This window comes from Chroicocephalus ridibundus, chromosome 2 (assembly GCF_963924245.1).
Source record: "Chroicocephalus ridibundus chromosome 2, bChrRid1.1, whole genome shotgun sequence".
NCBI classification, from domain to species: Eukaryota; Metazoa; Chordata; class Aves; order Charadriiformes; family Laridae; genus Chroicocephalus; species Chroicocephalus ridibundus.
In genome coordinates, this window is record NC_086285.1 from 45,668,673 (window position 1) to 45,684,692 (window position 16,020).

The 16,020-nt window shown below is 41.1% G+C and overlaps 1 protein-coding gene across 1 annotated transcript in view; it reads right to left on the reverse strand.

The window, feature by feature from the left end:
* The window catches only part of OSBPL10 (oxysterol binding protein like 10), a 118,109-nt gene extending 103,893 nt beyond the window's left edge, over positions 1-14,216 (reverse strand). The window contains exon 1 of the mRNA XM_063325243.1: positions 13,630-14,216. Coding sequence (XP_063181313.1) covers positions 13,630-13,937 — 308 coding nt within the window. The 5' untranslated portion in view covers positions 13,938-14,216. The remainder of the gene's footprint in view (positions 1-13,629) is intronic.
* Positions 14,217-16,020: the final 1,804 nt, after the last annotated feature.

The window sequence follows — 16,020 nt, forward strand, 5'->3', positions numbered from 1 at the left end:
TTACCGGGTGTGGAACAATTGCAGACATACTGTATGAAGCATGGTAAGCGTTAAATAAAATGTACACATAGACTTAACTGGACAGGACTTACACCAATTATAGCCGTAGTTTTTACAAACAGAATACGGAGCTGCAGAAATGCCTTAGGTTGTCCAAAAAAGCTTAAACAAACCAAAGACCACAGAGGCACTGGCAACAGAGGGGTAGAGATGGAAGGGAAATAAAGCATGACTGTACAGTCCATTTTAAATAAAGACACGGAATGTTTAGAGAGAGATCCTATACAACTGGAAGTAACTGTATTAGTAAAGATTACCGTACTACATAAGAAAATTTTTTTTGGTCAGTACACATTATGTTAAGGACTGGCCAGTATAAGTAGTTCATATTATCATTATATGTTTAAAAAAATGGCAGAAAAAGTTTCTGGTATATCCAGAGCTACTACCTTCAAATTGACATCTTCTCAATATTCAGAAGCTATTTTGCTGAAGCTAACTTTTTAAGAACAAGAACATATCAAGAGAAAGATAGTGACTGTACTGTATTACAATAATGCAATCCAATGAGGTTCAAAGCATAACCACATCCCATCAATGGATATTATAGCATAAATTTTCAATTAGCTGCCTTGAGTCAGCAAAGTTTTATAGAGGTTGTACCACAGTTCACTGACTTCTTTGCCAGACCTTCATAGCTCATCCTTGTTTTGCAATACCCTGTCCTCAGCAAGAATCATTGCCAGGAGCCAGCAACTCTTCAGTATTATTTTCTAGTCAGCAGCTAAAAACATCACGGAATAAGAGACCTCAAGATATAATAACCTTCCTGTAATCTGAAAGATTAATGTTTAGGTTTGAAAAACACCTTGCGATCAATGAAAGCCACTTGTAGATCTCAGTTTAACACCAAGAAAAGAAAAATGTATATATTGCACCTGGCAATGATTTAATGAGGAAGGACACCTTAGAGATCGAGCACCTCTTCCTCTAACCTCAGCAGTGTAAGCATCACATCTGAGGCTTGCTCAAATTTTGTGAAGTACCTATGGCATTCTCAGATGAAAAATAAATACTATTTTTTTAAAAAAGAAAACACTATCACCATAAAAAACAGTGTTAAAAGTTTAAAAAAAAGAGAACAGTCATGCTACAACTTAGTTTTAGGAAGTATTTTATTTTACTGAGTAAGGTATTGCAATACTGACAAGGATGCAAGCTCACTGACAGCTTTTTTTTCTTTAATATATTATGAGGTGTTCCAAGTATTAATAACATTTATAAAAAAAACAGACAAATATAACAGTTTGAAACACCTTTTCAGCTAGGTGTGATTGTCTTCATCAATCTAGGTCATCAGAGTTATAATGCCAACATAAAGCTTCTGAATGTGGCTTCCTGATTTTTTCGGATAACTGCCTCACGTTCATCTAGCTATTTTTGGCTTGTGTACAAATGTGTATTACTCACATAATTTATGTGGAAGAAACACAGAATAACAAGAGATGATTACCACCTGCAAAAGCAACACAAAGATTTTAAAGATAAAGAAATAAATATACATGATGCCAGGAGACAGCAGTCCTCAAATCAATTCTTCGTTCCTCCCTCATTCCACACTGTACTACTTACAGAATTCACTGAGGGTATATTCTCTATAGCTGTTCTAGACACAAATTATTATCACATATTCCAAGTGAATACATGGGCTACCAGATACTTTCTAGCAGACAAATGCTTTCGGAACACATATGTTTGGACAGTAATTTTTGTGCAAGTTGATGGAATAAAACATCTGGTTTTAGATTTGTCCTGTGTTTTTACTGTAGTGTTTATAGCAGCTGTTATTTTTCACTTTCAAGATGCAGGTAATTTATCATCTAGGTTCTCAAAACTGAACCACATGAGTGCTGGCTTTTCTCCCAACTGCAAGTTTCATTTAAGATACTATTTCACTGACAGAACCTGCTCAACAAGTAACATTCATTCCACTCTCGTATGCAAAGGGCTGAGAACTCACTCTCATATACAAGGGGATGAGAACTCACTTATGTCACACTAATGCCATTTTTTGTGAGCTGCATATATTTTTAATACATATTTACACAGAAGAAAAAAAATGCAAAAGGCAAGTTAAGGTCTTGCTTTGCGAATTTTTGAAGTTCTCGATTTTGTCTGTTCCTTTCTGCTCATCCTTCCTCACTTTAGATTTTTTTTTTTTTTTTTTTAATCCATAGTCTAAAAGTTCCTGGTTGGAAAGAATGAACATATCCAAGACCATGTATTTTCTTTACACATCATACTGAAGAAAACACAATATACAAAGTAAGGAACTTGCCTGCAAGATCAGCATGTTGGCTCACGTCCATCTCTTCTCCACCCCCGCTAGTTCAAACAAAGCTTTGCAGAAACCAGACCTTTCTTACATGTTGCATCATCTTAGGATAGTTGGAACTTTACAGCCATCCGTGCCAACGCTTTGCTGTCCAATAGGGTTTGCCCTGCCTTTATTCTTAGGACTATCGATTCATCGACTGAAATGAGAAATTTAAGTTCCTGTGTTTGCTCTTTATCCTGGCAGTTGATATGCAGCCATCTTCACAACAGAGTATCTTGTCAACACTGTTTCTTAGAAACATATGTATAGAGTCCACAGAGTCCGTGAGAGGGTGGTTTCACCAATATGTTGTGAGATACGCAGCATATTAGCCTGGATCCTTCTGAAGAAAGCATATTTACATTTGTGAGCAACAATTAATTCCAAAGACCTTTATGCGTTAGGTTACTGCTTTTTATATATGTATTTCTAAAAACACTATTCTACAAAAATCTACATCCTCATTGTTTTAATCAAAAATGAAGAATCAATACCTATAACATTTAACAGGAAACCAGTTTCATCATCACATATGCTTGAATTCCCACATAAACAATATTGTGTTTAAAAGGGCAAAGGTAAGTCTGGCACATTAATATATATCCAGGTGGACACTGTCAGTAGGTTCCTCTGGCTGCTATTCACATCAGTCACCCACCAGCCTGAAATGAGCTCTGCTACAGAAGGTGGCAGAGGGAAGAAAGCAAAACCAGAAAAATCCTCACTGCACTACAAATTCTACAATTTAGAAAATAATAATTTCCTCTCTACTTTTTGTGTGCCATTCTTAATGGCAGTATTAAAATTAATAAGAGCAAATTATCTCACTTGGGCTTCCAGGACTTCATTCTGAAGTAACATTACATGATTCCTAGACTTTCTTTTTTATTTTTTAAGAAGTGGTATAGATCTATCCTTGTGCTGTCTTCAGTTCAGTATCTACTTCTTTCTCTCCTCTGTTTCTTCCCTTTCCATTGATACCTTTCTCTCCATCAGTCCTCCTCCAGAGGCTTTAACTTCTCTTCTAAACTTCTTCCACCATTCTACATCCCTTCTTTTCTCCCTTGTTCTATTGCCAAACTACCCTTTCCTTGCACTTGCATAATATAAAAAAGATCAAGTTTGACACATGAACCCAACAGTCACAAAATCAAAGCCCACTAACCTGGTAAGATAAACACACAGGAACACAAGGAAAAAGAAAAAAAAAAAAAAAAAAAAAAAAAAAGAGAAGAAAAGAGGGAAAAAAAATTAAACACAAAACCCACACTACACCTTATGGTGTGGAAGGCAAACCTCCCAGTTGAAAAAAAAAAAGCGCAAGAGAGGAATCTCTTTATTCCTTTTTCAAGAGCAGAAACTTCTATAAAAAGCTTACTGTGATAAGGCACAAAAAAAAAATAAAAAAGAATCACTACCTTCAGGAGAGGTTTTTGTGCCAGTGCAAAATGCCTAACTGCTTGCAGCAATGAATAACACATTTTTTGCTTCTCAATCTTGCCTCTACTTCGGTATCTTTTTCAGGATCAAGTTCATTATCTTCCTCCTATCACCATGATAAAAGCAGTATGGAGAAACCTGATACAACTCTTCAATTCCCTGCCAACTCCAAGTAAGAACAACAGACAAGAAACTGGCCATTTTTCCTCTTCCCCATTATTATTTTTTTTAATTTTATAAATCTCAGGAGAATAATATCAGAACGTCTGGTCTTGCTTGCGCTAGCTTAAGCCATTCTCCTTTTACTAGGAAAGTTTTCTCCATATTCCAAAGCTAGAAAAACACACAGTTCTCTCTTGGTGAGGTTAAACACACTACTCTGGCCCCAGTGTGTAGATTTTTCCCACAGTGCATATGCGTCCCTTACATAAAAGCATCATCCTATCTCAATGAAAGATGTAGCAACCAATACAGCTGTAAGCGGCAGTGTGGTTCACAATTCTGTGTCTAAGGTAAACACAGAAATTTTATCAGAATCCCAACTTATATCTATGCACTCCCTCTAACTTTTAAATATACTGTTGAATGACCTAGACAAGTTGTCCCATCACAATCTTAACTGTGCTCCAAGTCCACTTATTTATAAAAAAATCTTGGGAACCCAACGAAAGGCACACTATATAAGGTGCAACTCTTAATACTGCACCAGGTAACCTCTAAAAGACTGCGTAGTTGAAGCAAAGACATTTCCCAGGTCACTGAGAAATATGTGCTTGATATATGAATTTGTAGTAGTAACTTATTCAAAACCACAGAAAAATACTAATCCAGGGATTTCAACTTACAACCATCCAACTTGTGGACTAAGGTCTTTTCAGTCAAACACCTTAGGGCACCTGCAAATGCTGTACAACACTCTTGAGTGGGTTCACTGGCCTGAGATACACAAGAGCAACTGCATTTAGTCTGTGGAAGGGTCCTAAAACAAGCACCAAGCATACAGCAATTAATACTACTTATCAGTGTAGTCCAGTCTTTTGAAGAATAGCACTCCAAGTTTTGAAGCATAATTTTATCAGAAAGATACTACCAACAAAATTGTTAGGTTTCACCAAACATATACTGAATGTTTCAAAACCGAGTTCATCAACACTTGGTGCATCCAGCTCCTTTCCACCAAAACCAATGGGAAAGTCCCCAAATTGAAGGAAACTACATTGTGCAAGCATTTTAAAAAGTATAAATGCAAGAGCCTCGTTAATTACATAGGCCTCTCAGCCTATCCAATGCTCAATAAAACAACAGCTGATACAGTACACTTTTAAACAAACAAAAGATATTTAAAGCAAGATAATTAACGCCAATCAGTATGCATTTACTAAAAACAAATTTCCTCCAGAAAACCTGCTAGGTTTCTGATGTTACAAGTTTGCTTCATAATATTAACAGCACTGAAGCAGTGTTCTAATGCAGGCAGCACTGGCTTTTAAGTACAATAAAAAAATGAACAAGACACATTAAATGATTGGAAAAACAGTTAAAAGGTGGAGCCAGACTCAAAATGTAACTAAATGAGGATCTTTGAGTGAATGTATTTCTAAGAGGGTTCCCTGGCAATCAGTTCTTGGCTTTGGAGTGTTTAGCAATGACCTAGATGGAAAAAAAAATTCCATAAAGATTGCTGATGACATGAAAACAAGCTATCATCAGCAAACAACGTGCACTCCAATACTGTCAAAATAAAACCATACATCCAGTGACCAAAAAAGTCATAACTACAAGATAGAGGATTTACCTGGAAAAGCAATGACTCAGAAATTCAGGGTAAGGAAAATCTACTGATTATTTCGTCCAAGTAATTCTTCCAACTAATAATCAGTTTCCTCAACTATATTTTATTATTTGTCTTCTGTAAACAAATAACTGACTACTATTTATACCCCCTCAAAAACGGGCCATGCACACACCATGAGAAAGCCCAAGAAGTATCACTGGGTATATACAAAAACATGCTAACCGTGGAAAGAGCATACTGCAGGGAGACAGCTCCCAACAGCACTCCTTTTCATCACCTTCCCATCCAAAAAAGGATAGTTAAGCGCTACTCTTTGTTTTGATACTTCTGGCACTCATTGTGATTGTACTATGCCATATGTTACCGGATCAAGTAGTATACTGGCTATCAGGAGAAAATGGCATAACAAGCACCAGGGTGTTGCACCACTGACAGCTTACACAAAGCAAGCAGGAAATAACAAGAGCATAGGTACGAAGATACCTGCCTGGAGAACCCAGGCAGCACCAGGGAACATGAGCTCTCAGTGTTGTGTGCAATTAGACTAATAGTGAAACTTATGAGGCAAAACTAACAACGTAGTTTTCAAAAAAAATCATGATAGAGAGCTAAAAAGCTAATGGTCTTAGAACTTTTTAGGCAGGGAATACTGAGTTGGAGGAAATGGGATGCATTACCCCTGTATTTGATCCCCACTGCAACCACAACTGAAAGTGTACACAGTTCTGCCCGCACATGAAGAAAAACATTGAAATACCAAAAAATAATCAGAACTATCATAAATTATTAAAGTTACTGGGAGATCTGGCTTGCAGCAAGAAAACTCCATTGGTCTAGATGCTCCAAACACAGACAAAAGATAACTTAGCCTGCCCAAAAAGACTGCACACAGAAATTTGATAAGAGATATCTTCAGTCCCATACACAACCAGCATAATGAGATTCAGTGAAAAGTCAAAGGCTGACATGTAGTAAGAGCAACAGGCAATTTTTTAAGTAGTGATTAAAGCCGGGCAAATTGTTCCCATAGCTACGGTGAAGAGTCCTCTACCAGTGGAAGAGAAACTCTTAGATAGATATCCAAAGAGAAACACAAGCCTAGGTGGAACAGAAACCACAACAAATTCTACGGCTTGTACTACAGACTTGGGTAGTTAAGGACCCATATTCTTAAACATTGAATTATCTACTAATTACATGCCATGCTGGAAAGAGAAGTGCAATAGCATTTAAACAGCATTTAGTGAAACACTTTCATATGCAACAGTTAAATACTAAGAAAACTTTGCATTCCCGGATTAGGTTCCGAAAAGTAATCAAACATCTCAGTAAGATATCCACAAAAGCCCACCAGATCTAAAGCAGAATGCCAACACACTTGAAAGCAAAGCTGTGGAAGTGTATTAGCATCAAAGAACAAACTCAGCATTTCTAGTTGAACCAAATTCAATACTTTCTGTTTCATCATTCATTATAATATGGATTTAACAAATACAATTTTACATTAAAAACCAATAGTTATGGCTATTTTTAGTGCCCTTTTCACTTCGAAGGTTCAGTCTTTTAAATACATCATAAAGGACAAAGTAAGAATTTTAGGATTACTTTACCAAGGAGCAGCTAAAGCCCAAACAAATTCTTCTTATTAAACAATTGCTTTTAAATATAAAATGACTGGGGACAACTTTCGAATACTTTTCTTACATACGCACAGAAAGACTCCAGGCACATTACTTAAACAACTTACTGTCACTTCTCCTACATGAACAAAATCCATATTCATGAACTGGTGGGTTTTTTTTAAATGAGCCAGCAAGTGCATGTGTGCTCCCTCTAACCACATTTATCACTGGGTTGGTAAGCACAGAAATCACCATTCAAAAAGCTAGCAGCAGATGAGCTAGTAATAACAAAACCCAGATAAGGGTAAGTGCGTGCTTCAGTGTTAGTGCCAACTGCCACTTCTTTTCACTGTCTGAAAACTAAGTGTGACATCTGGGTGAAAGGAAGACCACGCTCTGTTTTGCCTGTCACTTCATTCCCTCTGGTACACGACTGCTGCTCAGCTCTGAAGCACGCTTCCAAATCTCAAATGGGGTGAAAATGCTCAAGTCTCATTTGCTTTAAACAGATTTTTCCTACATAATCATCAAGCATCTTATGCATTAGATTATTATGCATTATATGAATCCATCCTCTCCATAGGCATAAGCAGCCCTAACACCATGTGACACAGGCAGCTGAGGAACAAACAACTTGGGTTTACCTGCCCGGGGACAAGAGAAAGATCCATGGCAGTTCTCCAACCAGAACCCACATCTCCACAGTGGAAACCAATTCCTTAACCACAAGACCATCCTTTTCCATTTCAGCCTGAGGTTCTAAGTTTTCTTCTTCCAAATGCTTCTTATAAGTATCACTGAAGGGCAGAGAATGATGGATTTCTCAGCCTCCCTCTTACCTCATTGAAATTCTTTTCCTGACTTCACTCTACCATTTGAACAGCCTTCTCCATTCTCCCAACCCAGCTAGTTTAGAGGCAACAGCAAAAGATATTCAAACTAAATCAACCAGCTCGTGATTAAAACACTTAGGTTTAATCAACCACTACTTAAACAAAGTGCATCTTAACTGGAAGTTCCGATTTTCCTACAAAAAAATTAGGGATATACAATTAAAGAGATAACCTTTTTTTTTTATGAGGGAAAAGTTTCAACAGCAAAAAGTGAAGGAAGCGGAGGAGGGAAAAAAGAAAGCTTACATTTGAGTGGGATTATTTTGCTACACAAATTTCAGAATTAAGAAAAAAAGATTAGTGCATTAATCCTGAACAGAACTTACTAATAACTGATTTTTTTTGACATTTTAAATTCCAAGTGGATTTGAAACTAATGACATGGATCTTCATTTCAATAGTGTAAGATACGCGACTCCTGAGTGTTCAGCACGGAACATATCCTGTTCATTTGCTCAACAGAACTAAACCACATTGCTTTTAACTAGTTTTCTTCCTTTCCACATTGCCTCCAACTACAAACAGAATCTACATGTGAAGGGACAGCACAGTTTCTAGTAAAATCTATTTTGCAAGTAAAATCTTTAATAGAATGTTAGCCCAATATTATCAAAATGTCTTGAAAATTTAAAATGTTTCCACCATCCCTAACAAATTATAACACAGGTTGCAAAATTTAAGGAGCAAACTTCCAACAGAAGAAAGAGAGAGAGTTGCACCTCCAGCTCCTTAAAATAGTCTCCCCCTCCCCAAACTCTGCAAATAAACCCTGGAAGGTATTACAACACTACACAAAGCCCCTACAGATATGTCAGAAACACAGTAAGACTAAAAGATACACAGTAGAGGGGTTGGTGTTAATCTTATTCCAGTAAGAACAGAAAAAAATGACCATTTCAGCAAACTTCACAAACATTAAACAAGTACATGGTTATTTTCTCCTCAGATACTATCTACTGTTAGAATCCTGACAGTATGGTTTATTTTGTATTAAAAATCAGTTTATTTCTCTAGGACACGCTTCCCTCCCAGCAGTTATATTGGTATACCTATAGCCATATAGTTTGTTCAGTAACCATCTACTCATTTCTTACACTGGAAAAAGACCACAATTCATTGCCAGAACAACTTAACTGGTACCACTGAAGAATTAGCAACTACTAGATGTGTCAACTACCCCAAAAGCTTCACAAGCACATGTGTCAATTCCAAAATTCTGCAAAAGATGGACTAGCTAATTCAGGAGGAGGGAGAGGGGGACTATTACCGTGTTTGAAGTACCTTCATCAATTCCCCTTCTAAGAGGTCACAATCTCCTTCTCCAGAATATATATACAATTTAAAAAAAAAAGAAATAAAAACCGTTACCTGCAGATTTTCATAGGTGCTATAGCACAAAACAGTGTTGACATATTTTGTCGACATACTTATAAATAACTCTCCCATAACAGCTATGGTGAGAGCTGCATAACCTCTGGGAGCCAAAGAAGTCATCACCTAAAGTAGCACTAAAGTCTGATGGTTCTTCTGGCGGCATCCTAGCTGCTGTTTGCGACACTGGAAATAGGGAAGGGTTTTTCTGTGGTGGCAGTAGTCAGGTTGCAGTTGTTCTCTGCAACTACACAAGCAAAGAGAGCACACCACAGCACTGTGAAGCCCAGTAAAGAGACTGAGCAAAAAAAAATCCCAAAATTGCCCCGAAGTACACTTTTTGTTGACATTCAAGGAATGCAGCTAACTCACAAAAGAAGTCTGGTGGTGCCCAAGCACAAGAAGTACACTGGACACAATTCATGCAGACTGGTAACACAATATATTTCTCAACTGTGAGAGGAAACAGGAATAGGCCAAAGTAATGCTTTAGAAAACACCTGGCTATAGAATAATTCACACAGAGCAGTTCAGCTCCCAAAAGCAACAACAACATCCATCAGCTGGGGCTCCATTTGTTGTTGGTACAAATCCAAATTTAAGCCCCAGCCCAAATGCAGATGATCCAGGGGCTTATACAACACTTGCAGGACAAAACCCTACAAGCACAAGCACTGAAAACATTTTCAAGGAAAACGCAGGGAGAGGGAGGCAGACCACATGTGAATTTTACACAACCTTGGGCAAATGGGAGTTTTAAAACTTTTTACAACATTTTACCGATCTATTCACAAACAGGATAATAAAGCCACCGGCAATAAATATTTCATTAATATCAAATTAACTCATGCAAAACAGGTTTTGCATGACATGAGTTGATTCTACAGAGACGTATTTGTCCATCAAACCCACTCAACTCCCATCTAAAAAACAAGCTACTACTTTCCCATACACGTAGAACAAGTAAATCCCCATAGAAATGCTCTGTTAACAGTCCTTCAGTTCTGATAACATCATTATATGTAATTTCATAAGCAGTCAGATGCCCCAATGTCTCAGACCAGACACAAGCAATCTAAAACACAGATGTTTTGACATAAGAATAAGTTCCTCTCCCTGCATTCATACTTGTGTAAATCCAAAGAAAGTTACAGACTTCAGTGGAGACACCCTAGATGCCCATGCCCCTTAACACCTTTATCACACAACAGTTTCAAAACAACCAAACAGAAAAAAGCAATGTTTCCTTCTGCTTGCTATAAAGGTGAAGAAGAACTTACTCATTTCCAGATCAGGTTGTTCCTGACCTGCTAGAGCAGAAAAAATTTATTTTTTTTTAGTAATAAACAACAAACCCTCCAAAATTCTTAACATAAGAAGTAACAGAGCTCTCCAGATTGACTGGATTTGGGGCTTTCAGTTACTTCAGTTAATGCTTGTAAATGCAGTGTTGTGCTTCAGTATTCATACTCAGTTGCCTCATCCAAAATAGGACTATTTTGGATGAGTTAAAGGACAATTAACACCTGTTAAAGGACAATGGATAAAAAAGTTACACTAATTTATTGTAATTCAAATGAAAATAATTTCTTTAGACTCATAGAGGCTACTCTGCACAGTAAGTGTTGGATAACCCACTAAAGCCTTTGAACTTCAATACCATGTGGCATAAGCTAACATTAAATACACTTAAATTATTTAGGCTAATGGACAAGGAGCTTTAAAGAAGAACATTCCAAATCCATGATCACCAAACTCTTGTCAGTTTTCACTTTATTTTTCCATTTTATTTATATTCACACCATCTGGCTGTATCGATCATGCGGTTAAACAATCTTGTATTTTTTCATATTAAGTAAATTCAAAACTAATTTGTATGATCATTCGGTAACACATACACTCTTGATAGATTTGCAGGTGCCAGCTACAAAGTCACTTACCAATCTTACAGACTGACCTCTGATTCACAGAAAACATGCTCCATGACAAGTATTCAGAAGGCCAAATGGAAAACCATGCTGGAACCCACAGATCACTATTCATTTATTGAGTATTATAATCAGACCAACTTTGGTAAACCTCAAGTTTCAACTGTCCATAGAATGGAATAACTGAACAAACTAAAGTTCAAACTAAAGTTACTTAGCATAAGAGCTCTTGCTCAAATACCACTTGCTCAAACAGCCGGATTTACAGAAAATAAAAGTAGCAATTGACACAGCATGATAAAGCAGCATTAGAAAAGACTGCTAAAGTAAATGGACATTGATTTCCAAGTGCTATGCTAGAATTGTTTAAGTAACATTTGTCTTTTTTCCATGATGTTTTCAGGTAAATTCCTTGGACATACATAGACTATACACACCACTTCAAGCTGTCAGCCTTATCAGAGACTTAATCAGTGCCCAAATACAACAAACAGACACTTCTACACCCAAAGACTTATGCGCAAAGACCTCTATTTTGGAATTTCATCAGATTACATGAAAGCGACCCTTGAAATCACTCGTGATCAGTAAAAGAGATACCGTTTCTGCAAAAAGAGATGGAGGTGTCAGGGGACACCAAAAAAAAAAAAAAAGAGGCTGGTGTGTTTTTAATTTGTAGTCATGCAGTTGAGTCCTACATTTTAGGTATCAAAACGTGTTTGTTTGGTTTTTAAACAAAGCTACAGGAGGACTGCATAAATCAATAAACAGATAGAAGCCTAATATAAACCTAGCACAGAATTGCAGTAACAAAATTATAGTCAAGGGCCTTCTCTATGCCTACACTGAAGCAGACTAGCTTTATAAAGATGAGCGTGTATCCAAATCATACCAGATATATTCATAAATGCTCCTAGCTGACGTACCTATGCATGCCCTCCAGTGTATGGAATTAAGACCAGCTCCTGAAACTTTTCAGGAAGTATTGCTACAGGACTCCTACCACTGATTTAGCCCCATGTGAGTTAGCATCATAGCATCATTGGCATTTGTGCCATTTAACTCTGTCGCTTACAAACACTTTAAAATCACTGTCAGAACATCAAGGACCCAGCCATTCCCATGTTCTTACTGCTTGGGATCACTTAATATTTAAGCAATGGCAAGTTTTGGTAGGTTTGGTGCGTTTTTTTGTTCTTTAAAGGTTTGTGTAGAGATCTGTAACTAGTCCTGTAATCTCTATAGCAATTATTTCTCTTCAAAACCATCACTGTGATGCCCTACATTAAAAAGTCAAGGTTTAGATATCATCCACCCATCCACTAAGAGGACAAAGTTTAATAATGAAAAGTAAAACACTAATAAGAAGTCTTCCCTCCTGATTTCAACAGATCCCAATACAACATTATTAATTCCACAGTCTGACTTCAACTTTGCAAAAAAAATTTGCACTGAAGGCACTAGATCCAAAACCAGACCTTCCCCGGGACTTCCACAGACGCACATCAGCCTGTCCACACCCAACAAAATTGCAGGACCTGGGCCTGTCACCGTATCAACATCAATTAGGACTTGTCAAACAGGAAGGACATAGGAACAAGAAAAGATCCTATTAAACACACAGGTAACTGTTTCCACTGTCCCACCCCGTAGCAAAAAAAAAAAAAAAAAAATAGTAATAATCACAAGCGTGGCATTTTTCCCATTTATTTTGGGAGGCTCTCACACGGTTTTTCATTCTGTAGTTACCCAAGACAACTTCACAGGAGACTAACGTGACACAAAAAGGAGCTTAAAACCCGCACGCCGCCGGCAGAACAGCGTGTGCGGGGGTCATCCCGCCCTGCCCCCGCTCGCACCTGCGGCGGCAGCGCTGGCGGCCACCGCTGCGGCCGGGCTGCCCTGCGCCCGCCGACCCCACACCGGGCCGCCCCCCCCATCCGCCTTATCCGTCCTTACGCCCAACTGCTCCTTCCGTTGGGAAAACAAACAAGTAAAGCAAAATGCAGGAAAGCGGGCGCGGAGGGGAAGGGAGCCTGGCCTCGGGCTGCGCTGGCGGCACGGCCCGGCCTACCTGCCCGCGGCGGCCGGGGAGGGGTCGGGTCGGGGCGGGGGTGGACCAGCAGCCCGGACACCATCTTGGGGGCGGCTGGGGGTGAGGAGCGGAGCCCGCGGAGGCAGGACGCGGCCCCGCAGCGTTTACCTGCTCTGCCAGCCCTGCAGGAGGTTGGTGTATTTGCTGAGCGTCCCTTCCAGCACCGGTTCCCGCCGCCTGCCACCGCCACCGGGCGCCTGCGCGCCCCCCGGGCTGGCCGCCGCCGAGCCGGGGCTGCTGCTGCCGCCGCCGGCCCCCCCGCCTCCATCCAGCCTCCCCGCGGCCGCCGCCCGGCCCGGCAACCCGCGGCTGGCTGAGGAGGACGAGGGAGACGAGCCCGCCGACGTGGGGCGGCTGCTGCTGCGGCTGCTGCTGTTGCTACCGCCGCCCTCGCTCACCGCTGCCGCCTTCTCCATGGAGCCCCCCGCGGCGGAGGCTGCGAGCCCGCTCCGGCCGCGGCTGCCGCCCGTGCCCGGCAAAGCCCTGACTCACAGGCGGCGCGGAGAGGGGCGGCGCCCGGGGGAGAAGGGGCCGGGCCGCGCCGGGCGAGGGAACGGCCGCGCCGCCTCCCTCCCGAGTTGCTGAGGGGAGTTGGGCGGCGGTTGGCGCCCCGCGGCTCAGCGGGCTCCCGGCCGCCCCCTCGGCCCCGCCCGCCCGAGGCGCGGGAGCCGGCCGGGAGCCGCGCAGGCCCTTGCCCGTGGGCGGGTGCCAGGCACGGAGACACGCAGGGAATGGGGAAAGGCAGGACACGCACACACGGAGTGCGTGGCGCAGCCAGGCGGCGCAGGGAGCGCCCCGCGCACCCCGATCCGCGACAGGCACACACGCACGCTGTGTGACACGGCGAGGGGACCCCAAAGGAAAGCGTGCCCAGGGTGCGGGGCGGCCATGGAGACCCGTACGCAGGCTGGCGGCACTGGGAAGGGGTGCCCTGCCCGCACGTTGCCAGGCCCTCGAGCGTGTGGCGGGGCAAGAGGAGAGCCCAGGAGGCAGCCTCCGTCCCTGCCAGGCCTGGCACACACACCATGACACGCACACGCGTGGGGAGCAAGGAAAGCAGTGGCTGTAGGCAGGGTGTACACACAGAGACACCGCCGGAGAAGAGGATGGCCGGGCGACGAAGCATATGACTGTCACTCACAAAAGCTGTGCCCGCCAGAGCACAAAGCGTAGCACCGGAGAGGGGATTTCTTGGGACAGGCTGATGCACATCGCTGCTCATTGCCATGGAGCGTGACACCAAGGAGACAACTGTCCACAATACAGTACACCAGCAGCACAGAGCAGTGCCTGCACGCAGCAAAAAATCAAGAGGTTGGTGATGTGCCCTGCAGTCAGGAACGCAACAGTCTTGCCCAACACACAGCATAAGTGCTACACATAATGCATATCAACATACAGAATCACAGAATGGTAGGGGTTGGAAGGGACCTTTGGATATCATCTAGGTCATCCCACCTGCCAAAGCAGGTTCACCTGGAGCAGGTTGGACAGGAACGCATCCAGGCGGGTTTTGAATATCTCCAGAGGAGGAGACTCCACAACCTCTGTGGGCAGCCTGTTCTTCTTACCACAGCAGCGATATCATTCATCCAGATTTTGAAAAAAACAAACAAACAAACAAACATTATTGTGGGTTAAGTCACATCTGAAAACAGAGGATGTAACCTCAAGATCACTGTAAAAAGCTAACCAGGTCCTTGAACAGGCAGCTCGGTACAGAGCTATGTGGTTACATTCCCTCAAATCAATTCTATGGCCATCCTTGCTGCATTAGCCCAGTGCTTCAGTTTTGTTACAAGAAGTATCTTCACAGCATACCACAGATCTAGTTACTCTCCTTGTCATTTTATAACTGGAAACCTGAAATATAGAGGAGCTCAAAGAGTCTATGACAAAATATGAACTGAGCTTAGCTCCTGTGCTTTAACCCTGTGGAAAGTTCTGCACTAGAGATTTTTGGAGTGTACCAAATATCATGTGCCCTCTGTGTTCTGCACTTCAGTAGATACTCAAACCACCCGAACCTACATACAGTTAGAGGCCTTCATTCCCCACATAAACGAGCATAGAGAGGAGGGATCCTAACTTAGATTCTCTCAGTTTTATCTCTGGAAAATCCTACCATATGTGTTGTGGTTGGGTAGCTGAAATGTTGGGCAACCTGATCCTGAGTTTTGGGTAGTTAAACTTCTTGTGTTGTAGATAAATATTGAGGCACTGCAGTCTGGAAACTTGAATTTGAATTTAATATTTCATTGGCAGAACATTTAATGCACATCTCTTGCAGTACAGACAAAGATTATGAACTCAGTTATTTTTTAAAACAAAATATTTTAGAGTTATTTTCCAAATCAGAGCTATTACTTAAGATGTTCGTGTAAAATTCCCCAATCATTGTTTACCATGGAAAGAAACTCCATGACCACAGCCTGAAAATCCTCATTCTTAGGCTCAACTCCACTACTGATAACCACGGTTTTCAGAAGACATTGGAAT